The sequence below is a fragment of the Macaca nemestrina genome, chromosome 13 (assembly GCF_043159975.1).
Source record: "Macaca nemestrina isolate mMacNem1 chromosome 13, mMacNem.hap1, whole genome shotgun sequence".
NCBI lineage: Eukaryota > Metazoa > Chordata > Mammalia > Primates > Cercopithecidae > Macaca > Macaca nemestrina.
Window position 1 is genome coordinate 27,825,914 of NC_092137.1, and position 27,332 is coordinate 27,853,245.

The 27,332-nt window shown below is 41.2% G+C and overlaps 2 protein-coding genes across 14 annotated transcripts in view; one reads left to right on the forward strand and one right to left on the reverse strand.

Moving 5' to 3' along the window:
- The window catches only part of LOC105479735 (ribokinase), a 115,716-nt gene that overhangs the window by 53,298 nt on the left and 35,086 nt on the right, over positions 1 to 27,332 (reverse strand). For all 13 annotated transcript variants that reach the window (XM_071076441.1, XM_071076440.1, XM_011737908.3 and 10 more), the window contains exons 3-6: positions 19,673 to 19,736; positions 18,682 to 18,744; positions 14,718 to 14,882; positions 3,703 to 3,794 (exon numbers count right to left, since the gene is read on the reverse strand). In XM_071076441.1, the coding sequence (XP_070932542.1) occupies positions 3,703 to 3,794; positions 14,718 to 14,882; positions 18,682 to 18,744; positions 19,673 to 19,736 (384 nt within the window). The remainder of the gene's footprint in view (positions 1 to 3,702; positions 3,795 to 14,717; positions 14,883 to 18,681; positions 18,745 to 19,672; positions 19,737 to 27,332) is intronic.
- The window catches only part of BABAM2 (BRISC and BRCA1 A complex member 2), a 493,307-nt gene continuing 488,851 nt past the window's right edge, over positions 22,877 to 27,332 (forward strand). Inside the window, exon 1 of the mRNA XM_071076430.1 lies at positions 22,877 to 22,959. The gene's annotated coding sequence lies outside the window, so the exon portion shown is untranslated. The remainder of the gene's footprint in view (positions 22,960 to 27,332) is intronic.

Genomic DNA, 27,332 nt, shown 5'->3' on the forward strand with positions numbered 1-27,332 from the left:
TTTTGCCTCAGCCTCCCACATACTGGGACTCTAGGCATGCCCCATCACACACAGCTCATCTTTTATTTTTGTAGAGACAGGATGAGGTCTCATTATGTTCCCCAGGCTGGTCTCAAACTCCTGGGTTCATGTGATTCAACTGCCTTGGCCTCCCAAAGCACTGGGATTACAGGTATGAGCCATGGCGCCTGGCTGAGTTTTATTATATGAATTTCATCTTGGGCAAATTCATCTGTAGGTTGTTGATTGTGCTGCGTGAACTTCATAGCATTATGTTTTTCATTTGCAGGCTCACTTTGTTCACTGTGAGTTGGAAAGCTGTCACACCTCAGCTCCTACCTGGTTGATGCCTGCTTTTCAGTGTTTTTTTTTTTGGTTTTGTTTTGTTTTGGTTTTGAGACAAGAGTCTTGCTCTGTCATCCAGGCTGAAGTGCAGTGGGGAGATCTCAGCTCACTACAACCTCTGCCTCCCGGGTTCACGCGATTCTCCTGCTTCAGCCTCCTGAGTAGCTGGGACTATAGGCACATGCCATCACACCCGGCTAATTTTTGTACTTTTAGTAGAGATGAGGTTTCACCATGTTGGCCAGGATGGTCTCGATCTCCTGACCTCGTGACCCACCCGCCTCAGCCTCCCAAAGTGCTGGGATTACAGGCGTGAGCCACCGTGCCTGGCCCTCAGTGGTTTTATAGTAGCTTCCGCCAGGCACACAAGAGTCTCTAAACCAGAACCAGGTATTATATTGGCAATAGGGAGTTCTTGCTCTGCTGTTTCTGGAGCTACTGCCAGTCCAGTCACTAAGTCAGTGGTTGGCTTGGTTTACTTCTTGGTCAGAGGCTGTGTCTCTGTCCTGCTAGCTCCTCAGGTTGGGAGCCTTAAATATGCTTCAGGCAGCAGGGGTAGCAGGTTCCTCCACCTTTTACTGTTAGCGGGGAGCCACAGTCTAGCATGTATGGTTTCCATCCATGGGCTTGGCTCCAGCCACCTATAAGTGGCACACTTTTAGTGCCCATGACCCACAGTGGGTGAACTTCCTACCACCTCTGCCTGTTTCTGGGGTTGGTGTACAGCCAGCATATCAAGGGCTGAATGCTCTGTGAGGCTGTTCCATTTCTGATCTGTGGAGTTATTTATCTTGTTTTAGAGCTTGTGAGTATCTTTTCATTGTCTCCATTAATATTTACATATCAATGGTTTGTGTTTGGAGCAGAGTATCATAAGCATGAATTTACATTATTGCTGTGATTAGAGTTCATCAATAAGAACATTACACTTTTTTTGTTTTGAGACAGAGTCTCTCTGTGGCCCAGACTAAAGTGGAGTGGCGCGATCTTGGCTCTTGCAATCTTCGCCTCCTAGGTTGTGGTTCAAGCAATTCTCCTGCCTCAGCCTCCTCAGTAACTGGGATTACAGGCATGTGCCACCATGCCCAGCTAATTTTTGTATTTTTAGTAGAGACGGGGTTTCACCATGTTGGCCAGGCTGGTCTTGAGCTCTTGACCTCATGATCTGCCCACCTCGGCCTCCCAAAGTGCTGGGATTACAGGCGTGAGCTACTGCGCCTGGCCCCAGAACATTAAGCTTTAATGTTTTTCTTTCTTCTATTAAGTTTCTGAGACCAATTTCCTTAAACACCAGAGTTCTTTCATTTATTTATTTCATAAGCATTTACTAAGTGCCAGCTATGTGCAGGTACAGTGTAGCAGATGTTATTTTCCAAAGATAACTGTATTAACCTATATCATATCACAAATCCTGGTTTTACACTGTGCCAATGACAATCTTCTAGTAAGGGGTGGGGTACTAGGGTGGACCTTCCTGCTTAAATCAATAGAATGAGTCAGAAGTGATGCCGTGTTACTTCCGAAGCTAACTCACAAAAGCCAATATGGCTTCTGTCAGGTGTCTCCTTCTCTCGGGAAGCTGGATCTTGAAACCCAGCTACCATATTATGAGGAAGCCCAAGTCACACATAGAGGCCATGTTTACGTGTTCCGGCCAACAACCTCATTATGCCCCCAGCCGAAAGCCAGCATCAACTGTCAAGCATGTGAGTGAAGAAAACTTCCAGCTTTCAGACTTTGTGTCTTCCAACTGAAGCCTGGGGCATTGTGCAGGAGAGTCAAATCATGCTATCCCCTGTGTGAAGTCCTGACACACAAAAACTGGGAGTGACAATAAATAATTATTGCTGTTGTAAGCCAGTACATTTTGGAAGGAGTTTATTATGCAGCAATAGATAACTATATACACAGGGATAGCCATCAGGGATACAACAGTGAATAAGACAGATGTCTCTGACCTCATAGAACTGGTAACTTAATGGAGAAGACAGAAGAAATGAATAAGTAATTTGAGGTGTGATAAGCATCTGAGTAATAAATAGAGTGCTCTTCAAGTATCTAGCAGGAAAATTTAGGCCAGTTTGGCAGTTGAGGGTACTCTAACCTCTTATTGTGAAATGGTCACTATTTCCCACAATTCCTTCTTCCTAGCATGGTGGTTGCTCAAAAATATTGCATAACCTATTGTGGTTTGTTAAAATTAGTTTCCTTGTAGCAGTCTTCTTTCTTGTTTCCTCTATGTTTTGAGAGATGAAATTATCAAGAAAGCAGGTCAAGAAATCCTAAAAGCCTTCATTCAGCCTTTAAACCAAATGGAAAATTAGGCTGGGTGCAGTGGCTCATGCTTGCAATCCCAGTACTTTGGGAGGCTGAGGCAGGAGGAATGATTTAGCCCAGGAGTTTGAGATTAGTCTAGGCAACATGGCGAAATCATGTCTCTACACAAAATTAAAAAATTAGCCAAGCATGATGGTCCCAGCAACTTGGGAGGTTGAGGCGGGTGGACTGCTTAAACCTGGGAGGTAGAGGCTGCAGTGAGCCATGATGACACCACCGCATTCCAACCTGGGTGACACAGTGAGTTCCTGTCTCAAAAACAAAAAGTGGAAATTTAACTATTATGGTTCATTAATTTCTTTCTCTCCATGTTGCATTCACCAATGTGTACATCTGCATCCCACTGACAGGCAAGAGCTCTGTTCTAATGCTGTCTGGCGTATAAAAAAGGAGAAATATTGAAATTTTCTTCCTAACAATATTTAAGAAAGGGTGGTACAATATCCTTTCTTACTGTACCAGTTGATAGATAGTCTGTTCAGATGATACATCATGACACAGGGTCTTTGCTACTGGATGTAGCAGATCCTCCAGGAGTTGTACACTAATTAGGGTTGCCAGATAAAATACAGGAAGCTCAGTTAAATTTGAATTTAAAATAAATGACAGGTAATTTTACAGTATAAACTTGTTAGGTATGTTATTTATTATCCATCTGAAATTCAAATTTAACTGGACATCCTGCATTTTTACTTGCTAAACCTGGCAACTTTAATATAGTCCTCAGAATATGAAATAATTAGAAAACAAAACACCAGTAGTGTGAGGGCAAGGAACGGACTAAAATTAACTGAGGTTTGATAAGTGCCAGAATATGGAAGTGACTCAGAGAATCCTTTTTTTCCCCCTAGGATTTACTAATTTCCTTTTCTCCACACCCCAGTAAACTGAAAAAATCCGTTTTCACCATGCCTGAGAATTCACGTCATCAAATTGATGTGGTTAGTTCTGCCCCTTTGCTTTATCCACTTGCATGAACTTTTGGTTTCTCACAGAACGAGCAAAGCAATTCACCCTTACCTCACTTTCATTGCAGCAGAACACATCTGAGAGGGTGTAGAACCGGGGATCCAGGTCAGCAATGGCAGGGGCTGGATTGAACAATGTTTTCACTACAAAGGAATGGAAAAGGGGGTGATTATTTGTTTTCATTTTTAACATGGTGCATTTACAGACATTCAGTAGGGAAAATCCCTGAGTTCATTTTTGTCTTCATCTGGTTAAATATCCACTTAGTTACGGATGTAGAGAAAAGTCTGAAATCTCAATCTCCACGACAGCTGGGTACCAATTCCCTATTTCCATTTTCTCTACTTTGCACTTTACAACATTTCAGCTTCCAGGGAAAACAGCAATATTACAGTCAATGTGATTGTAGAGTTAAGGCAAAGGCAACAAGAACATTAGAGAAAAGTAAAAATGCTGTGGCATGAAAGCACATGTGTGAATGTGAACAGGCTGGTGGACATTTTTGTGGGTTACTTTAAGGGCTTGGTTTCAAGGCTAGTTCATAAATCCATTTTCCAGGGAAGAAAAGGAGATGATAGGAAATAAACAACGAAAGGTTCAGAACTTCCCTGGTGGGAACAGTAAGCAGGAAGCTCATGTGCATATGCATATTTTATACACCTATGTATGCCTCCCAAATATATCACAATTACTCCTGCAAACATATGCACTTACACAAAAGCTGACATTCTTGGCTTCTGTGAGCAATCTGGGAATATAAAAAAAAAGGTTGAGAAAGGAGGAAGAATTCAATCAGAGGCTGGTGCTAGCTCAGACTGGGAGGCTACAAGAGAAGGATAGATGGGAATAGCAGACACAGGGAAATGAGAATATCATGGTCATTTTTCAGAGGGAGGAAAATGAGGCTCAGAAAGATGAGGTCATACATCTCAGGTTATACACTGGGACACAGTGAAGATGGACCCCTACTCAGGGTCCTCTGGCTTTAAGTTCAGAGTTTGGTCCACTCTAAAAAAAGCAGTCTCTCTAGGCCAGGACTCTGTCCACACCTATACATGCCTCAGTGACAATTCACAATATTTTAAAACACCCTTTGGTTTGGGACTTTGTAAATGTAGATATGTATATTTCAAGTCTTTAGAAATTACATTCATAGGAAGTTCCTTCTTTGTCAAAGCACTTATTCACTTGAGTACTCAACTAGATTGGTTAGTCTTCTTTTTCTCAACCCAGGTCCACTGACTTGCATGCTGTCTCATTTGACTATAGACACATAGTGTAAAAATCTCTAGCTGCAGTTCTCAGAAACTTCAAGAACAGTGGTTTGCAAACTTGGTTGCATATCAGCATCACTAGGAGAGCTTGTGAAAATGCCTAATTTCTAGAACTGACCTCAAACCCACTGAATCAGAATCTCTGGGGGTAACATCAGGGAATCTGCATGTTTACAAGTTCTCCAGGCGGCTCTCACATAGCCAGCTTGGCACTAATCCATTCCACATTCTTGGGGACTAATCAGCATGTGGCTAATGAAAACTGTCTACTACTTCAGCCTGGTGAGGACATCTACTCTACTTCTGCACCTTCCTTGATCTTACCTAACATTTTAAGCATTTTGATTCAGTCAGTGGGTCTTGTCCAGTATAGGCTAACACTATTCCCACATTTTTGTTACTTTAGAATCCAGAATGTCCACCCACAGAAATTCTATGGTATATTTTTGGCTGCTCAGATTTTTGTATAGAGTTATTGTGCAGCTTAAATTAGAAAACGGATGTAAAAGCCTAGTGTAAACTCTAATCTGCTGTACAAATGTAAAGGATTATTACTGTTATTATATTGTCCTTTACAGATAGCCCAACACCCTCGCCTGTCCACCCATCTCTTCTGCCTTCTGCTGGAGTTTGTAGCCTGGCAACAGTCTCTCTCATTGGTTCTCTCACTTCTGAGAGGTCTTAGAGATGTCAATTACACATAAAGACTCTCATTGTCCCATATTCTAACACATCACTTAAACTTTTTAGGTTTTCAGAACAATATACTGTTCCCAATTTTCCTCAAGCATTAAGTGGAAACAACTGCTCGCCTAGCACATTCATCAGCATTTGAGCACAGATTAGAGTAAGCTACAAGTGTGGAACAACATGGTAGAGCCATTCTTAAAGGATCATTTTTTTCCCTCAAAAGATGCCTGGTCCTGCAATTCCTTTTCTAAACCCATCCTATAGAAATCCATAAGCATACAAAGATGATATACAATGTTGTTTATATAGCCCTGTTTGCAATAGAAAACACAAAAAGAAACCAACGCATTTATTAAAGGGGATTAGTTTAAAAAATTATGACATAGGCCGGGCTCGGTAGCTCACGCCTGTAATCCCAGCAATTTGGGAAGCTGAGGCGGGTGGATCACCTGAGGTCAGGAGTTTGAGACCAGCCTGACCAACAGGGTGAAACTCTGTCTTCACTAAAAGTACAAAAATTAGCCGGGCATGGTGGTGCGTGACTGTAATCCCAGCTACTCTAGAGGCTGGGGCAGGAGAATCACTTGAACCCGGGAGGTGGAGGCTGCAGCGAGCCGAGATCGCGTCATTGCACTCCAGCCCGGGCAACAAGAGCGAAACTCTGTCTCAAAAAAAAAAAAAAAAAAAAAAAAAGAATTATGACACATGCCTGATGTAAATCACTACAGTTGTTAAAAAGAGTAAAGTAGATCTCTGTTTGTCAAAGAAAGACTTCCATAATTTATTTATAAGTGAACAAGGCAGTTTTGTACTACCCACCCCCAACTTTTTGAGATGGCTCTGTCACCCAGGCTGGAGTACAGGGGTGCAATCTTGGCTCACTGCAACCTCCACTTCCCAGACTCAAGTGATCCTCCCACCTTAGCCTCCCAAGAAGATGGGACTACTGTGCCCATCACCACGCCTGGGCAAGTTTTTTCTTTTTCTTTTTTTTCTTTTTGTGGTAGAGATGAGGTTTTGCCATGTTGCCTAGGCTGTTCTTGAATTCCTGGGCTCAAGTGATCCTCACACTTTGGCCTCCTAAAATGCTAAGATTACAGGTGTGAGCCACCATGCCCAGCCTACTCTCCCTTTTTAATAAGAACAAATAACAAACTCACATAACTATATGTGTATTTACACTTATACACTTACACAGAAGAAAAAAATGTCGGAGAGGTTTCTCACTAAACTAATGAGCCATTAGTTATAAAAAACTGATGGGACTAAATTTGACTATAGGTTAAGTGCTGTATGTAGCAAAGACAACACTCTTAAAACATACAGTATCTGGCCGGGCGCGGTGGCTCAAGCATGTAATCCCAGCACTTTGGGAGGCTGAGTTGGGCAGATCACAAGGTCAAGAGATCAAGGCCATCCTGGCCAACATGGTGAAACCCTGTCTCTCCTAAAAATACAAAAATTAGCTGGGCGTGGTGGCACATGCCTGTAGTCCCAGTTACTCAGGAGGCTGAGGCAGGAGAATCGCTTGAACCTGGGAGGCAGAGGGTGCGGTGAGCTGAGATCACGCCACTGCACTCCAGCCTGGAGACAGAGTGAGACTCTGTCTCAAAAAAAAAAAAAAAAAAAAAAAAAAAACATAGTACCTTATATCAAAAAACAGGTATACTAAAAATGAAATGTAACATCTGGGTTTTGCTTCAACATAATCCAAGGTGGCAGTGCAGGGTAGGGAGCCATGAGGCAGGATACAGATAAAACAAGATTGGCCATGTGCGACAAAAACAAGCAATGGAGAAAAGATTCCCTATTTAATAAATGATGCTGGAATACTGGCTAGCCATATGCAGAAGAAAGAAACTAGACCTTTATCTTTCACCATATATAAAAATTAACTCAAGATGGATTAAATATTTTAAATGTAAGACCTCAAACTATAAAAATCCTAGAAGAAAACTTAGAAAATACCCTTTTTGACACCAATATTGGCAAAGAATTTTTGGCTAAGTCCCCCAAAGCAACTGTAACAAAAACAAAAATTGACAAGTGGTACTTAATTAAACTAAACAGCTTCTGCATATAGCAAAAGAAATGGTCAATAGAGTAAAGAGAAAACCTAGAGAATGGGAGAAAATATTTGCAAACTATGCATCTGACAAAGGTCTAATATGCAGAATCTATAAGGAATTACATAAATCGACAAGCAAAAAACAACTCCATTAAAAAATGGGCAAAAGGCCGGGCGCGGTGGCTCAAGCCTGTAATCCCAGCACTTTGGGAGGCCGAGACGGGCGGATCACGAGGTCAGGAGATTGAGACCATCCTGGCTAACCCGGTGAAACCCTGTCTCTACTAAAAAATACAAAAAACTACCCGGGCGAGGTGGCGGGCGCCTGTAGTCCCAGCTACTCGGGAGGCTGAGGCAGGGGAATGGCGTAAACACGGGAGGTGGAGCTTGCAGTGAGCTGAGATCCAGCCACTGCACTCCAGCCTGGGCGACAGAGGGAGACTCCGTCTCCAAAATAAATAAATAAATAAAATGGGCAAAGGACATGAACAGACATTTCTCAAAAGAAGACATACGAGTGGGCCAACAAACATATGAAAAACTACTCATCATTTCACTCATCATCAGAGAAATGCAAATCAAACTATAATGAGACACCATCTCCCACCAATCAAAACAGCTATTATTAAAAAGTCAAGGGCTGGCCATGGTGGCTCACACCTATAATCCCAGCACTTTGGGAGGCTGAGGCGGGCGGACCACGAGGTCAGGAGATTGAGACCATTCTGGCTAACACAGTGAAACCTCGTCTCTACTAAAAATACAAAAATATTAGCCGGGCATGGTGGCAGGTGCCTGTAGTCCCAGCCACTCGGGAGGCTGAGGCAGGAGAATGGCGTGAATCCAGGGGATGGAGCTTGCAGTGAGCCGAGATCGCGCCACTGCACTCCAGCCTGGGTGATAGAGCGGGACTCCATCTCAAAAAAAAAAAAAAAAGTCAAAACACAACAGATGCTGGTGAGGCTGCAGAGAGAAGGAAACACTTATACACTGTTGGCAGGAATGTCACTTAGTTCAGCCATGTAGAAAGCAGTTTAGAGATTGATTTTCAAAGAATTTAAAATAGAGCTACCATTTGATCCAGCAATCCTATGCCTGGGTACACACCCAAAGGAAAACAGATCATTATACCAAAAAGAAGCATGTACTTGTATGTTCATCACCATGCTAGTCACAATAGCAAAGACATGGAATCAACCTAGGTGCCCATCAATGGTAGACTGGATAAAGAAAATGTGGTACATATACACATGGAATACTATGTAGCCATAAAAAAGAATGAAATCATGTCCTTGGCAGCAACATGGATGGAGCTGGAGGCCATAATCCTAATCAAATTAAAACAGGAACAGAAAACCAAATACCACATTTATTCACTTATAAGTGGGAGCTAAATATTGAGTATGCATGGACAGAACGATGGGAACAACAGACACTACAGAGTACTGGAGCAGGGAGGGGCACAGGTTGAAAAGCTACCTATTGGGTACTATGCTCCCTACCTGGGCGCAATATTCCTATGTAACAAATCCGTATATGAGGGCCCGGCACGGTGGCTCATGCCTGTAATCCCAGTACTTTGGGAAGTTAGGGCAGGTGGATCACCTGAGGTAAGGAGTTCAAGACCAACCTGGCCAACATGGTAAAGCCCCGTCTCTATTAAAAATACAAAAATTAGCTCGGTGTGGTGGTGCATGCCTGTAATCCCGGCTACTCTGGAGGCTGAGGCATAAGAATCACTTGAATCTGGGAAGTGGAGGCTGCAGTGAGCCGAGATCATGCCACTGCACTCCAGCCTGGGTGGGCAGAGTAAGACTCAATCTCAAACAAACAAGAAAAACAAAATCAAAACAAAAACAAGTATGCACATGTACCCCATGGTGTCTAAAACAAAAGATTGAATTTAAAAGTAGAAAAAAAGACTGGCCACATGTTGGTAACTGTTGAAGCTAAATGATAGTATAGATAGGTTTACCATACTATTCTCTGTATGTCTATATATATTTGAAAATTTCCATAATAAAAACAAATTTTAAGGAAAAAATTACATTAAAATTTAAGTATCAATTGCTAGAATAAGGAATTCTATAATTTTACTGTAAATACGGTATAAAAATCAATCTTATTTGCCTGTACTTTACTGAGGGACAGCATTCTTCAATAGTAACTGGATACATAGGCTTAGAGTCTGACCAGTAACTAAATTTAGAGGAAAAGTGTAACTGCCATAAAGAAAGGATTCTTCTCGGCTTGTGCTACCACAAATAAGCATACTCTACCACGATGAAAGAAACATAAATTAGCAGATGCAGCTAATCAAAGAATGCAAATCTGTAATAGACAAGGTGGAAGCCATTATGTCATCCTGGGACCAGGCAGAGCTAGAGAACACAGAACGTACCATGGAGTAACTTGGAGTTGCAGAGGTGACTGGCAGCACCCAACAGTAATTATTATTAATTGTAGTGTCAGATGAACTAAACTCCTAGTTATCTTAACTGCATGTTAATGGATAGCACAATAATGTCAGTAAGGAACTGGTGAGGCCTGGAGGAGCAGATGTATAGGCTAAAAGGCAGGAAAACGAGGCAGAAACTCTTTATGGTGTTGTCATGGAGGGCAGGGGCTGGACAGTTAGGAAGGCCCTAATAATTAGCTCAGAGAAACCAGGGAAGAAAATCACCCTAAGTGAAGATACTGCGAGCATGTTGGGATACTCAAAATACTGGCTTTGCTGTCCATTACTCCAGAGGCTCTTTTCTGTGACTTGAGCAGCAAGAACACTCAAAGCTTGGGCTATGTGCTGGACAATGTCACTGTGAAAGTCTGGATGACCAGACAAGAAGTTTTGCTTGCCAAAGGCAAAAGGACTGAAGTGGCATTAAAAGATACTTTGTATCATACTGATAATTTAACTTTGGCAATTTTACAATCTCAATTATTTATAATTGTTCATGTACTGTTCCATTTGCTTGGAAATGGATATAAAGACCAGAACCAACATGCATAATTTCATCACAAGCAGCTGCAGCATTGGCTCTTCGGTGGGCCTACCTCATAGCATTGTGGCCTGGTGAGGATGGGGGCTATACAGGGCTACCGATTTTTGGTGTTGTAGCTGCTATGTCTTTAAAATCGATGCTTTCATTTTGATAGAGACAGAGAGTTTTGAGACAGTATATTCAAAGATGTAGGGATCTTTTCCTCTGGATTTTCATGACTGATATATTAGCATAATCTAGTTATACAATGTGCTTAATTCAAAATTCACTACTTGTAAGCAGTAAAGATAATGGAACTGTGATAACAAAACCCATAGACGATGATGATGATGATGACTTTATCATCTTTCTTGAAGATGGAATAATGCTGTTCAGCACATAGGCAGCTTCCTGGGGCAAAGGGTAGGGCGCTCAATGCTTAAGAGATCATTAAGCCCACTCTGCTCTGGGATCAGTCCAAAGTGATGTGAAAGAACCCTGAGAGCTGTCAGCCCAATTCTGGTTTCACAGAAGTGACGTCCACAGTGAGGAACTGACTTACTTGACTGAGATCCCCCATTTGCTGATTGATTATGAATTTAAAGCCGTATTTCATGATTCCCAAACCAATGCTCTCCTTTCATTATACCAATCTTCTTCTTCTTCTTTTTTTTTTGGAGACGGAGTCTTGCTCTGTTGCCCAGGCTGGAGTGCAGTGGCGCGATCTCGGCTCACTGCAAGTTCTTTCTCCCAGGTTCACACCATTCTCCCACCTCAGTCTCCTGAGTAGCTGGGACTACAGGCACCCGCCACCATGCCTGGCTAATTTTTTTGTATTTTGAGTAGAGATAGGGTTTCACTGTGTTAGCCAGGATGGTCTCAATCTCCTGACCTCGTGATCCGCCCACCTTGGCCTCCCAAAGTGCTGGGATACTGCTCTTCTTGCATAAGAGAATGATGATGCATTACACACACAAACACATACACACACACACACACACACACACACACACACACACCCTCCTCATGGAATAGAATCTAAGCTGCATCTGGTTAGTATCTACCAAATAGGGACCAGCTGACTTGGCCAGAGAAAGCCGCCTGACTGGAGGACTTCTGGACAGATGAGTGTGTATGCTTGTGTGAATGTGTGTGTGTGTGTGCACGCATGTGTGTGTTCTGTTGGAGTCACAGTGCTGAAAACACTTTAGAGCCTCTTCTCTGTTTCTTGAGCAGAAAAACACATAAAGCTTAGGCCACGTGCTGGACAGTGTTAACATTTATGGACTTGACTTTTCTAGAGATACTCTTCATAAAGGCTCAGTTTGTTGGAATCAATGGGTTGTGGCAGTTTGAAGTGCAGTTTAAACTAGGAGACAGAACTTGGGTCTTAGAGTCTGAAATCACGGTTTCCATAACTTAAAGTGTGACACTGGTTGAACAAATGACTTAACTTCTTTTTTTTTTTTTTTTTTTTTTTTTTTTTGAGACGGAGTCTCGCTTTGTCGCCCAGGCTGGAGTGCAGTGGCTGGATCTCAGCTCACTGCACGCTCCGCCTCCCGGGTTTACGCCATTCTCCTGCCTCAGCCTCCCGAGTAGCTGGGACTATAGGCGCCCACCACCTCGCCCGGCTATTTTTTTTTTTTTTTTGTATTTTTTAGTAGAGACGGGGTTTCACCATATTAGCCAGGATGGTCTCGATCTCCTGACCTTCACCGTCTCGGCCTCCCAAAGTGCTGGGATTACAGGCTTGAGCCACCGCGCCCGGCCATGACTTAACTTCTCAGTCTCAGTCTTCTCACCGTTAATCTGAGAGAACACTACCTGCCATATCTTTGTCATAAGGTTTTTCTGAGGATAAAATGCGTAAGAAAGTACTTCATAAGCTGTAAAGTACATATAAATGCATGGTATTACTATTTCTGATATTATTATATAAGGAAGTTCATGCAGAATTAATAGCAAGGCATGCTGGCTCTTAGTAAAAGTGTGAAGTAGGCCAAGTGGTCTGTGACCCACTGTTACCTACCCACCTTCCTGCTGCCCTGGGTCCTCCAGCTCCCAAATGGAAGAGCTACACGGAAGGGGATGGAGGAAGCCTTTCTGGACCCAACCCAATGACAGCCCCAGGGTAGGCTGCCTGCCCATCCGGATTACTCTATTCTCACCTGTGAAAGGTTAGATCCTCAACTGTGGCTGCCGTACCTTTCTCTCCTTCACAAGCTGGGTAGGTAACAGGCAACTAGACTAGGACAGAGGAAACAGTGATCTCTGAGCAGCAAGGGATAGTAGGAAAAAAACAGGAATTACACGAGAATACGCTTTGATCTATACAAAGAAAGACAAGAGCAGGAGCAGGGTGGCACCCTGTATTCACATCACTCTGCTGAGATGGGCACAGTGCAGAGAATGCGTAACCATAAGCATTAGACTTTACTGTGACACTCCGAGAAAATGGAACCAAATGGGTTTTGGCTTAGAATTCTTTCTGACAGTTTCAAGTCCATTAAAAATACACTAAATGTCAGTGAAAATTTACCACAGCATGTTGTTTTGCCAAGAGGCAAATTTGTGAAATCAGGACGAACATTTAAAAATTCTCCACAAAATCATTTCACTGACTTATTTTCCATTTATTTCTATGTAGAACACTGTACACTTTGGGAGAAATCACTTATATAAACACACACACACACACACACACACACATACACACTGTTCTTTTTCTTTTTAGTTTTGTATCTTGAGAAAAAGTCAATGTGGTTCTCTACTTTATTCTTAAAAAAATCACAGAACTATTGCCACAATATCAAGAAGTCATCATGTTAGAGTGGCTACTATTTATTTGGAATTTTTTCACCAAATGATGCTTGATCAGGATATTATCCTAACTTTAAAGACAGAAGTGGATGGAAGAGAAAACAGTTGGGATTTACCACCATGTACTACACCATGCTTGGCATCATATTTTATTTTATTCCATCCTTAGAACAATTCTGCAGGTGGAGTATTTCTATATGCATTTTACTGACAAGGCTCAGACAAATCAGGTAATTCTGCTAGGACCACAAGGCTGACAGGGACAGAAATGGGATTTTAATTCAGAAGATGCTTTCCCCACTAGTCAGTGGTGAAAAAGAAGCAAACAAAGAAATTATCTGGATTCTTAAAAAGTCTGTTATTTGCTGGAGGTGAGAGAAGAGGAGTGACTGGGAGAACAGATGAATCAAGATTAGCTACAGGTTGATAACTGGAAGCTGGGTGATGGATTTCATCGTACAATTCTGCTGCTTTTGTAGGTTTGAAAATTTCCAAAATCAAAGGTCAAACAAAAGAGGCAATGTCAATGGACATTGATAACACAGAAAATATTACATATAAACAATCTTTTGTTGTTTATTGAAAATGATAAAGTTTTACGAAAAGGAGAAAAAAATCTAATCTTCAATTCCTAGAGATGTTTGTCAAAAAGTAACTGGGCTGCCCCAGTTAGTTTTGTATGTATGTATGTATTTGTATGTATGCATGTATTTGTATGTATGTATGTATGTATTTGTATGTATGACATGCAGCTTGACCTCTGCTTCTCAGAGTAGAAAACATTTCACCACCTAATGTGTACCTTGGACAAGCGGCTGCTTCAGGGATTCTTTTTTTTTTTGCGATGGAGTCTCGCTCTTGTCACCTAGGCTGGAGTGCAGCAATGTGATCTCAGCCCACTGCAACCTCCACCTCCTGGGTTCAAGCGATTCTCCTACCTCAGCCTCCTAGGTAGCTGGGATTACAGGAATTCTAATTCTACTTGTACCATTTCTTCCAACTACACTGAAGATTTATATGGAGGGATCTTGGAAATGCTACTCATGTTTTTTTTAACCGTTTGTAAGGTTCTCTAACATTATCAAGAACCACAAGACTGTGAATCTCACAGATGGAAGAAAGAATATTTTACTACAGAAAGAGTATTGCTTTGCTTAACTTAAAATTAAGACGGCTAACTTTAAGACGGCGATAAAAGCTTTTATAGAAACAATGACAAATATGTATAATTACCTCCACTCCTGCGGGCCATTGTTAGGGCTTCCAAAGAAGTTGCTGGAGTTATTTCGAGCTGGCAGACCATGACTTTGGCTCTACTAATGACATTGGCTGCTGCCCTCAGGTCCTCCGTATTCAAAAGTAAATTTGCTCCAGCCACTATGACAATGATATTCTGGCCTATAAAGAAATTCCACCTATTTATATTAAAACTAAACAAAGCCAAGCAATGATATTCTGCAGTGTTAGGAATACAATCACCCTTGTAAAGTCATTATACAAAATGTGTTGTAAGTATTAATTTTAACATTTCTAGGTTATTCAGCTTGAATTTTGAGTTCCAAATGTATGTTTTGTAATATCTCTGTAAGAGTCACATTATTCTGATGACCTTAAGCAAAATCTTAAAAAGATTTTCCCAATATTCTTATATATAAAGAATATTAGTTGAGAAATGACATATAACATACTTTAAACATTTCTTCTATAGAAAATAGCTGGTATATGTATGTGGTAAAGGCTCTGAATCCTAAATGACAGATGCTATAGAGACGAATATAAATAGGAATAAACTCGTATGACACTGTAGTATGCAAGCAGTTCATGTGTACCCTATGGTATTCTAAAAAGTGATGCTGTCAATCAAAACACATTTTAAATATCTAACAGATAAAAAATTGTATCAGATATAGAAGAGAGAGGGATACCTGGCTTATACTATAATGGATCAAACAGAAACAGAACTAAGGATTCTGATATATTCTTATTACTTGGACCTGCTGTCTTTAATCCCACCTGAATGAGGGAGAGGTGGTGGTGCATTTCATCTGTAAGGTGAACCCTTAAGAGCTGTGCTGTCCAATATGGTAGTCATGAGCACAAGCCCCACATGGCCATTGAACATTTGAAATGTGGCTAGTCCTGGCTGGGCACAGTGGCTCATATCTATAATTTCTAGCACTTTGGGAGGCCAAGGTGGGCAGATCACTTGAGGTCAGGAGTTCAAGACCAGCCTGGTCAAATGGTGAAAACCCATCTCTACTAAAATTACAAAAATTAGCTGGGCGTAGTGGTATGTGCCTGCAGTCTCAGCTACTCGGGAGCCTGAGGTGTGAGAATCACTTGAACCTGGGAGGCAGAGGTAGCAGTGACCTGAGGTCACGTCACTGCATTTCAGCCTGGGCGAGAGTGAGTGAGACTCTGTCTCAAAAAAAAAAAAAAAAAAAAGAAAAAAGAAATGTGGCTAGTCCACTCAGGTGTGCTTCAGGTAAAATACAAGTGGATTTCAAAGATGGTACAAAGGAAATAAGGTAAAATATCCATTCATTCTTACCATTTTAAAAATTTAAAAAAAAATAAGATAAATTTTTGGGTCGCGCTCTGTTGCCCAGGCTGGAGTGCAGTTGTGCGATCTCGGCTCACTGCAGCCTCCACCTCCTGGGTTCTTCAATCAACTCTCCCACCTAAGCCTCCTAAGTAGCTGGTATTGCAGGGGTGTGCCACCACGCCTGGCTAATTTTTTTTTGCATTTTTAGTAGAGACGGGGTTTCACTATGTTGGCCAGGTTAGTCTCGAACTCCTGACCTCATGTGATCCACCTGCCTTGGCCTCCCAAAGTGCTGTGATTACAGGCATGAGCCACTGCGCCCAGCCAAGATAAATTTTTGATTACACACTGTAATGATAATATTTTGGACATATTGGGTTAAATATATTGCCTAAGTTAAATTTACCTGTTCCTTTTTACTTTTTAAAATGTGGCTACTAGATAATTTTAAATTCCACATGTGGCTTGCATTTTATTTTTATTGGACAGCACTGATCTGGAGGAATGAGTTGTAGCAGGCATTTTCTGTGCTCCAGGCTGCTCGTGCTGATCTTGTATAGACATGACCTAAAATCACCTCTCAACACAGAACAAATTCTATCCTATCATCTTACCACAGATGTGTTTGTTGGCCACGAGGAAGGCTTAATAAAGTGGGGATGGTTCAGCATAAACCTAACCTCAGTCCTGGAAAAATTCAAAGTACCCACTTGCTGAAAGACAGCATTTCTCCTTCATTTTCTTCAGTGACCTCATTTTCTCTGTTGGAGTCAACTGCTACTTCCATGTTGCTGTCTCCCAGATCCAAATTTTTGGCCTGGCCTTAGCTGCTGAGCAACAAGCCCAAGACTATAGCTGTCTGATGGACAATGCCATATGGCTAGCTTGTTCATGCCTTAAATTTAACTTGTCAAAACTAAACTTGCAAACTCACTCCTTCGTTTAAGGGAGCTGATTGTCCCATCTCTGTGTATTTGTCTGAATTCTTCTATTACCACCTATACTCTTGAGGGCATTACTGTACACTGTAAACCAGGCAAGGTCTACCAAATAGGCACTTGACACATTATTACATTATATCTTTGCATGGAAAATGCAGATTTTGTTCATAAATAAGAAAGAGAACTTGAGGATATTCCTAGAACAACAACAACAACAACAAAAGAGGGTTAAGACAAGGAATGAGCTGCTGTTGGCAGGAATAATTACTTAAAAGGTAGCTTAAATGAACACAGGCTTTCTATAGTTAGAATGAAAACTTTTATCTACTACCTTTAGGTGAAACATACCACTATTATTGCAACTTGGAATCACTAAAGTTGAGTTAAAAATACTGTATTTTCTGTGAGAAATGATCCTGCAAAGCTGTATTATAAATAAAAGACACATTGTGACAAATCCTAATTTAATAAAATGCACACTGTCCACAACACATGAGGCTCTGTCCTAGGTGCCCCACGAAATGCTGGGTCCTTCTGAATATTGATTCTGATTTTAAAACATCTTATGTAGGTGTTTTTATAATTAAAACAGTTGGCAGAAATTATAAAAACCTGACTTGAAGGTTGTTACTATTTTTTTTTTTTTTTTGAGACAGAGTCTTGCTCTGTCGCCCAGGCTGGAGTGTAGTCACCCGATCTTGGCTCACTGCAACCTCCGCCTCATGAGTTCAAGCGATTCTCCTGCCTCAGTCTCCTGAGTAGCTGAGATTACAGGCATGTGCCACCAGGCCCGGCTAATTGTTTTTGCATTTTTAGTAGAAACGGGGTTTCACCATGTTGGTCAGGCTGGTCTTGAACTCCTGACCTCAAATGATCCACTCGCCTTGGCCTCCCAAAGTGCTGAGATTATAGGCGTGAGCCACCACGCTCAGCCACTGTTTTAATTCATTCATTCATTCATTCACTCATTCATTTATCTATTTAGAGTCAGGGTCTCACTCTGTCATGCAGGCTGAACTGCAGTGGTGGGACTGTGGCTCACTGCAGCCTTGAACTCCTGGCCTCAAGTGATCCTCCCACTTTAGCCTCTTAAAGCATTGGCATTACAGGTGTGAGCCACTGTGCCAGGCCCAATTACTATTTTAAAAGATACATGTATCAGCTATGGCAAAGCCTTGTGGCAGACTTAGTTGTATATATAGACTTTTGCGATTTGATTGCTGTTGAAAGAACAGACAAAATTGAACACTAACGATAAGTTGGATGTAATTAGTCGCTGCCATTTGCTCAGAACATATTCTATAAATATGACTCATCAAACTTTTCTTTGCACCTATTTACATTTATTTACCTAGTGTAACTGAAATGACAGATGAATGCTTGACTGCTTTTAGAGACAAATGTCAATTATAAATTCACATGAAGGGTAATGGGGACATTACAGCATATACGTATTATTTTGAGGCAACTTCATATATATTGGAGAGACAATTTTGAAAATCGTCTGAAAATTGATCTGAACAATCAACGTGAGAAGTATAAATAAAGGGAAACACATTTACATTTGGATTGGAAAAACTATGTTTTAGGCCTTGAGTGGTGGCTGTAGTAAGAGGTCCATAGGATTATGGTAAAAATTGATGATGCCTCTGATCTAACTCTGGAAATACACTGTCTTATGAAATGACACTCCAATATGCAAAACACTTACCTCCATTATTGACAATTATAGAAGCAGTTCCTGTAGCAGCATCTTTAGTCTGATATGTAAATTCTGAAAGAAAAAAGAAAATTACAATCACATGTATACAGACTGGCATGTATAATTTATTTTAACAATTTCAATACAACACTAATCCTCGGAAAAACTTTTTAACCTTTAACCATCTGGAATGATTAAAAAAATAAGTAATTAGTGCTAATTTATACCCATCATCTATACAACAAGAAAAATAGACAGCTTTATATTTAGTTGCACCTTTTCTCTGCATTAGTAACAACCCACCAAACTGCTCCTACTTTCAAGTCCCCCCAATTATTCATAATCGTGTACACATGCATTTTTCTAGACCAACACACTTATGTTCTTCATTGAAAGGAATGTCAGAGTTGAGATAAAAAATAAAGGTCAAACCTATAAAATGAACTTGTTTGATTATTTTCATTCTCATAAGCTTGTTATTTCACCAAGAATCAAGGTCTAGCATATAAACAGAAATGTTGACCAGGCAGTCTTTGGTAGCAGCAAAGAGCCCTGAACTGGAGTCAGAAGATTTTATTCTAGTCCTGGCTCTGGCTCCAACCAACTGTGTGCTCTTGGAAAAATCACAGAACATCTCTGGCCTTTGGTTTTCTCTTCTGTGAAATAATGGTTTCAGTCTCTATGGCTTCTAATGAGTGTTGCCAGCTGTAACGTTCTTAAAACACCTTTTGTGAATGCAGCACCTTTTTCTCCTTGTCATTTGTCACATATCCATGAGATGAAGGTTTGTAATCTCTTATCATTTTATTCCCATCTGGAGGAATGTACATGGAAGAATAAACCAAAGGACATTTAAGCAAGAATGGATAAAGCTGTGCATAAAAATTCTCTGGCCACCAGGAAAAGGTCTAATAATTCCTCCTCTAGATTCAATTTTTCTCATAACAAAATCACGGAAAAAAGCTATCAACAGTAACTTTAAAAAAGATGGGAATTTTACCTGTAGAAATACCATTCTGTTTTAAGTTTTCTATATAATCATTGCCAAAAGAATCTTTGCCAACCTGTACCAAAGAAATAATGAATATTAGATCTTTTATAGTTAGTAAAATGCTACAATGTAGTTTTTAGAATACTTAGCATTTTAAAATAGTAAAATGCTACAATGTAGTTTTTAGAATACTTAGCATTTTAAAAGGGCATATCTGCACAGTACTTTACAAACATTAGATAATTAATCTTCTTAATATAAGATGCTAGACTTGATTGTAGCCCAAAGAATTGTTATATAATAATGTTTCACTTATATCCTACTTAAAATGTGAAGTATTTAATGAACGCCACTCATTAAGTCATTCTCATTTTGAGCTGTTCATGTGATAATTCCCACTGAGATGGAGTTGTCTACCATCATCAATCCTCAATATTTATGAACAATCTCAGCTATTTGTACTTCATGGTAAATATGGGCATCTTTGTCATGACTTACCTGATGTTCCAGAATCTTTTTATCTTTTCCCTTGACACTGACATGTGGAGGCAAAGAAAAGGAAATTTTAAAGGCCCTAGCTAACTTGAGTAACTTGGTGTAATGGAATTCTGTTTTTGCATCCTAGCATCTATTCTGTTAAAGGTATTTCAGTTTTTCCTTTGGACACCCATTTCTGTCCCATTCTATCGACAACAAAATTAAGTTGGCCAAGGGACCCAGGCCTGATTAAAAAGCGTGTTCCTTGTAGTCCCAGCTACTCGGGAGGCTGAAGCAGGAGAACTGCTTGAACCTGGAGGTGGAGGTTGCAGTGAGCTGAGGTCACACCACTGCACTACAGCCTGGACGACAGAGTGAGACTCTGTCTCAAAAAAAAAAAAAAAAAAAAAAAAAAAAAAGTGTTCCACCACCCTGGTCACAGTGATGGGTTCATGAATGGGCATGTGACCTAAACCAGTCCAAAAAGACTCAATCCTGGGACTTTTATTGAAACTACCAGGGAAGACAAGTTTTCTTCCCAGTAAGATTGCTGGCTATAAGAGAATGTAAGCTTGTAGTCACTGGGGCTCACCATATAGAGACAGCTAGAAAGAAAACAGAAACATAACAGAAAGCAGGAGGGTGACAGACACAAACAGACACAGACTCCTAACAGCCTAATGGACCCCTAAGTCATCTGAAGCCAGCTCTACCACAGGGCTTTTCAGTTACACGAGGCAATACATTCTTTTTAAAAAATTTATTTATTTTTATTTGTTTGCTTAAGCTATTTCGAATGGAGTGTCTATTGTCTGTTACTAACAAAGTCCTGATTAGCTTCAGGCTGGGCGCAGTGGCTCACGCCTGTAATCCCAACACTTTGGGTGGTCAAGGCAGACAGATCACCTGAGGTCAGGAGTTCGAGGCCAGCCTGGTCAACATGGTAAAACCCCATCTCTACTAAAAATACAAAAATCAGCTGGGTGTGGTGGTGCATGCCTGTAGTCCCAGCTACTTGGGAGGCTGAGGTAGAAGTGCTTAAAGCCAGGAGGCGGAGGTTGCAGTGAGCTGAGATTGCGCCATTGCACTCCAGCCTGGGCGACAGAGTGAGACTCCGTCTCAAAAAAAAAAAAATAAAAAATAAATAAATAAAAAAGGAAAAGAAAAAGCTAGTTAGCCCAGCACCTAGTGTCACCCCTGAACCACTGAACTATAATTTAAGTGGCTGTGTTTGTGCCTGGGTCCTGTGACCACATTCTTGCTTTGTGGTCCACTTTGGTAACTGGATCTCTCCCCGTTTCTGTCAGCACGAGTGTGTATCCTCTTCATCTGCTTAGCCCTCTAGCTCTTTCAGAACAGGTACTCTTCTCTGCCTGGTCAGCCATTTGCAGGGGCCAGAACTTTAGGTCTGTGGCTCAAAGCCAGAAAACTATGATTGCAAGGCCTTTGATACCAACTGCTAGCATCTTATCGACATCTCCCTACTGTCCGTTTCTGCAATCACTGTGCTGGTCAGGACACCCCTGTTATCTTCTCCCATACCTCTCTAATGCTAACCATTTGTCTGACTGCTACCTTGGCTGGACCTTGGCTTGAACTTTACGGTTGAATCTACAGCAGAGGCTGTAAATTGGTGGGTTGAAAGTTGAATCTGACTCCTAGATATGTTTCGTTTGTCCTACTACTGTTTTCTAAAAAGCAGACCTTTTTTTTTTTTTTTGAGACGGAGTCTCGCCCTGCTGCCCAGGCTGGAGCGCAGTGGCCGGATCTCTGCTCACTGCCAGCTCCACCTCCCGGGTTCACGCCATTCTCTTGCCTCAGCCTCCCGAGTAGCCAGGACTACAGGCGCCGCCACCACACCCGGCTAATTTTTTGTATTTTGTAGTAGGGACGGGGTTTCACCATGTTAGCCAGGATGGTCTCGATCTGACCTTGTGATCCGCCTGCCTCGGCCTCCCAAAGTGCTGGGATTACACGTGAGAGCCACTGTGCCCGGCCAAAATAGACTTTATTTTAAAAACTAGTTTTAAGTTCTCAGCATAAGTGAGTAGAAAGTACAGAGTTCCCATATACTTTGTCTCTTCCTACAACTAGTATCCCCCACTATTAACATCCTGCAACTAAGTGTACATTTGTTACAACTGATAAACCTACATGACATATCATTATCACTCAAACTCCATAGTTTACATTAGGGTTCACTCTTGGTGTTGAATATTCTATAGGCTTTGACAAATGTAAAATGTCATATATCCACCATTATAGTACTATACACAATCGTTTCACTACCCTAAAAATCCTCCGTGTTCTGTGTATTCATCCCTCTCTCCCCACTAGCCTCTGGCAAACACTAATCTTTTCATTGTCTCCATATGGTTTTGCCTTTTCCAGAATATCATACAGTTGTAATTACACAGTATGTAGCCTTTTCAGACTGACTTCTTTTACTTAGTAATATGCAACTAAAGTTCCTCTGTGTCTTTTTGTGCCTTGATAGCTAATTTCTTTTTAGAGCTGACTAATATTCCAGCATCTGGATGTACCAGAGTTTAAATATCCATTTATCTACTGAAGGATGTCTTCAAAGTTTAGGAAATTATGAATAAAGCTGCATAAATATCTGTGTGCAGGTTTTGCTATAAATGCCCTGTTATTTTTGTTTTAACTTTAATTTTGTTTTTAATTTTAATCAGTTCTCAATACTTAAATATTAGAAGACTTCACAAAAACAGACAGATGTCCAGGAGGTTCTGAACATTCAGAGGTTCTGGTAACGCCGCGTCCACATTCTTGCAAGGCAAACCGTCTGGAACTGAGAGGTAAGTGCCTTCAAGTGGCATAGACTCTTGACTTCATCACAGTCCCTATCTAGCCTACTGCAATTTCTGTGACCTGCTTGGCTCCTGTAGGCCTTTCGGCTTCCTACCTCTGAACTATACTTCTGAACTGAACTTCTATTTTTCTGTCCTGCCAGTGAGCACTACTTCAATGGACTATGTCTCAATCCAGGCTTCAGTCACTCCTGGTGTGTTCCATTCTTCCACAGAACATTGTTCCTTTCTGGATATATCAATAGAAAGAAACCTGTCTGCTTCCTTACCATCATTTCTGAGAACTTAGAAGTCCTTTGCCCTCTCCTCCACCAAATCAAACCTCACCTGTTTTTCAGGTATCAATTTAAGGTCTACCTTCCCTACTCTGGCCCTTGTTAATCCTCTCATCTCCAGACTCCTATGACATTCCTAATCAAGCCCATAGTTCAGTATCATCTTATATTGTTGGCAATTTCATATTTGTTAGTCTAGCCTTCTTAAAAGCTTACTGGAGACTCTTTAGGATTTGATCACATCAGTTGCCCTTCTGTTCATTTCCCTTGGACCCATCTTGTAGTCATGTTCCATTCTTTTTTTTTTTTTTTGAGATGGAGTTTCGCTCTTGTTGCCCAAGCTGGAGTGCAATGGTGCAATCGTGGCTCACTGCAACCTCTGCCTCTTGGGTTCAAGTGGTTCTCCTGCCTCAGCCTCCTGAATAGCTGGGATTACAGGTGTGCACCATCATACCTGGCTAATTTTTGTATTTTTAGTAGAAATGAGGTTTCACCATGTTAGCCAGGGTGGTCTTGAACTCCTGACCTCAGGTGATCTTCCTGTCTCAGCCTCCTAAAGTGCTGGGATTACACGCATTAGCCACCATGCCTGGCTGTCATGTTCCATTCTTGAAGGAACATGACTACAAGCACCCAAACTATTCTAGAATGGTTCCATACAAGGTTTTGTTTTCAACAGCTTCCTTGAAGGCACTCTCACACTCTTTTGGCTATAGCAGTGAAATACTTTTGGGCAGAAAGATTCTTGGAAACCCGCATAGTCTGAAATAGCCTGTCTGTGTGAGCTTGTTCCACACGAAGGAAGCCAGGTCAAGAGCAACTATGGACAAGCGCTTGCACATAAGCCAAAAGGGAACTCTCAGAACTCAACATGCTCTTTGGAAATCCCAGGCTCAGTTCTGTCCTGAATATTGTAGAGTAGTGCCATCCAATAGAACTTTCTGCAGTGATGAAATGTTCTATATCTGTGCTGTTCAATACAGAAAATGTTTTCTATTTGTTCTGCCCAATACAGATACTCAAAATACAGACTGTGTGACTGAGGAATTCAATTTTTAACTTTGATTACATTTAAATCTAAATATCCACAAGTGGCTAGTGGCTTCTATATTTGACAATGCAGCCAGGGTAATGGAAAGCAAAAGGGCTGGGTATATGACGAACAAGAGCATTTCTTCAGCTAAGGGTGTTGAGATGCTTCTTTCACTCTTATCACTGGGAGGGCTCCTTCTGCACTGAAGCAGAGCTTTGGCAGGGCTTCCAGAGTCCAGAACTATGACCTGAAGCTAAGGAGGGCAACTTCAGTCAGCACCATAACTTCTATTTTGCAAAATGATTGAGGAATGGTTGTTTAGGCTGCTTGGAATCCTCAAATGGCAGAAACCATCTAGTAATTCTACTCTTCAACATACACTTGGGGTGAATAAAACATAGGAGATCAAAATATCCTATCCAAGGCCACATGAAATTGAATATTCTGCTCAAGAAGTTATCACATATATTAAAACAGGTTACCAATTTCAAAGCATTAGAATACAGAAAATAGGTTTAACACTAAAACTAAGATGAATATAATTTAATCCTTGCAACTGAAGACATTTTGTGACTTTTCAGTGCCTGAGGGTTATAATGAACAGCTGGTTGAGGAGACTAAGTTGCATTTGTTGTCATATAAAACCCAGCTGTTACTTTTTTGAATAAATCCTTCAAATTAACTTACATCTTGTCATTTGTGGCCTTATAACAAAATACATAAGAAGAATCTATAAAATCTCAGTTATTTAAGCTTGCTGGTTGTTTAAATCCTAGATAAAGGGGTGTTTACCTTAATAATGGCGTTTAGGCTAGGCATGGTGGCTTATGCTGCAGTCCTAGCATTTTGGGAGGCTGAGGTGGTAGGACTGCTTGAGGACAGGAGTTCGAGACCAGCCTCAGCAACACAGCAAGACCCCATCTCTACAAAAAATTAAAAAATTAGCTGGGTGTGGTACTGCATGCCTATAGTCTCAGCTACTCTGGAGGCTGAGGTGGGAGGATTGCTTGAGCCCAGGAGTTTGAGGCTGCAGTGAGTTGTGATTACACCATAATACTACAGCCTAGGTAACCTGTCTCTGAAAAAAAAAATGGCCTTTGGGCATGGTGGTGTGCACCTGTAATCCCAGCACTTTGGGAGGCCAAGGCAGGCTGACTGCTTGAGCTCAGGAGTTTGAGACCAGCCTGGGCAACACGGTGAAACCTTGTCTCTACAAAAAATACAAAAATTAGCTGGGTATGGTGGCATGTGCCTGTAGTCACAGCTACTTGGGAGGCTGAGGTGGGAGGATCACCTGAGCCCGGGGAGGTTGAGGCTGCAGTGAGCCCAGCTTGCACCACTGCACTCTAGTCTGGGCAACAGAGTGACATCCTGTTTCAGAAAAAAATGAAGACATTTAATACACAAAGTTAATGCTACAATCACCATTATTAGGCCTGATTATATGAGAGTGGTGATAGGTTTGAGATAATCCAGTTATTTTCTCTCATTTCTACCACTTCTTCTTATGTAAGGTGTATACTATTTGCTTGGTTATAGGATCATTTGTTTGAACATATGGCTGAGCATTCCAATCAACAGAGCCAACTCCTTTTAGCTAACTGTCTTTCAACAGAGTTCAGGAAAGGACAGATTTCACCTCATTATATATTACCTGGAAAGACCTGGTGACTAATTTTTGATCTCTGAAAATGAAAATCTCAATGCATGATCAGATGATTCTCCCACAGTAATCTAGCAGAGAAGGTACTTTTTGGTTAAGGTGATGGATACTCTAATGCACTGCTTTTCAAGCTATCCATGGAGAAACATTGGCCTTGTTTTCCTTTTCTTGCTTTCAACCCATTGTGGACTATTTTATAAAATACAATAACAAGGAGATGAAAACAAAAAAGAGTCATACAAACTACAAGGTCTAATTTATTATTACTATTATATTCAACAGCTATGAAGTTATTCTGTCAAATTGCTATAAATGATCCTAACTGCTTACTCTCAATTCCTGTACTGTTTGGACCAGTGACAATCTACATGCAGCCTGGCACCAGTCTGAGGACTGGACTTTGAACAACACCGCCTTAATACACCGAGTTAGGAGGCCAGCAGGTCTTACTTTCTGGTTGGACCCTGCTGGTGGAAGCAGGATCTGGTCAAAACATGGTGCAATGAAGAAGATGGCTGAAACGGAGGAAAGTGACCTCTAGTTGCTCTCACTGCTCATTAGCACAAGACGCTCCTACTGGACCCAGGATAGTTTACAAATGCCATGGCAATGGCCCAGAAGTTACCTTATATAGTTCTGAAAATTCCCCACCCTTTTTCCAAAAAGTTCTGCATAACCCACCTCTTAATTAGCATATAATTTAAAGTACATGTAAATATAGTTGCTAACAGTCCATACACTACCCTCTGGGCACCCAGCCTATGGGTTAGCCGTGCAGCACTGGTTCAGTCAAAGTGGCTTTTTCTTATCCTTGGCTCACTCTTAAATTCTTGCCTGGGCAAAGCCAAGAACCCTCCCTGGCTAAGCCCACCAGGGCAGCCTGCATCAGTATCACCTCTGTCACCAAACTTCATGCTTGATGGTTCTGAAGGGAGAGCAGATAGCTACCTGTATTAGAGAGTTTGACAGTCTCATATTTGAAGGAAGTAAGACAGAGTAATTTTTTGAAGGTGTTTCCAGTTTGCTGATTCCTGACCTGGGTCATTTGGGTTCATACCTGCTCATGGTTTCTGTGCTCATATTGGGCCACTGCATCTTGAGTTCCTTACTTGACCATGGTCCTCTCCTGAACTGCCAATTTTTGATGTTTAGGAATAACTTCCTCCTCTTAACATTTGGCTTCGATGGAATGGAGCAGGAAACACTTAACTCAGGTGAAGTCTTAAGAAAGACGTCCTAATAGGCTCTTTGTCCTGGGGGGACGACTTTCATATTATACAATATCTGCGGGGATTTTAAATCTGAAAATACCATCTCCATTTATCACTGGACTGTAGCTTTGGTCCATGACTCAGTTAAAAACTGACTAAATAACTTTTAAATACTTCAA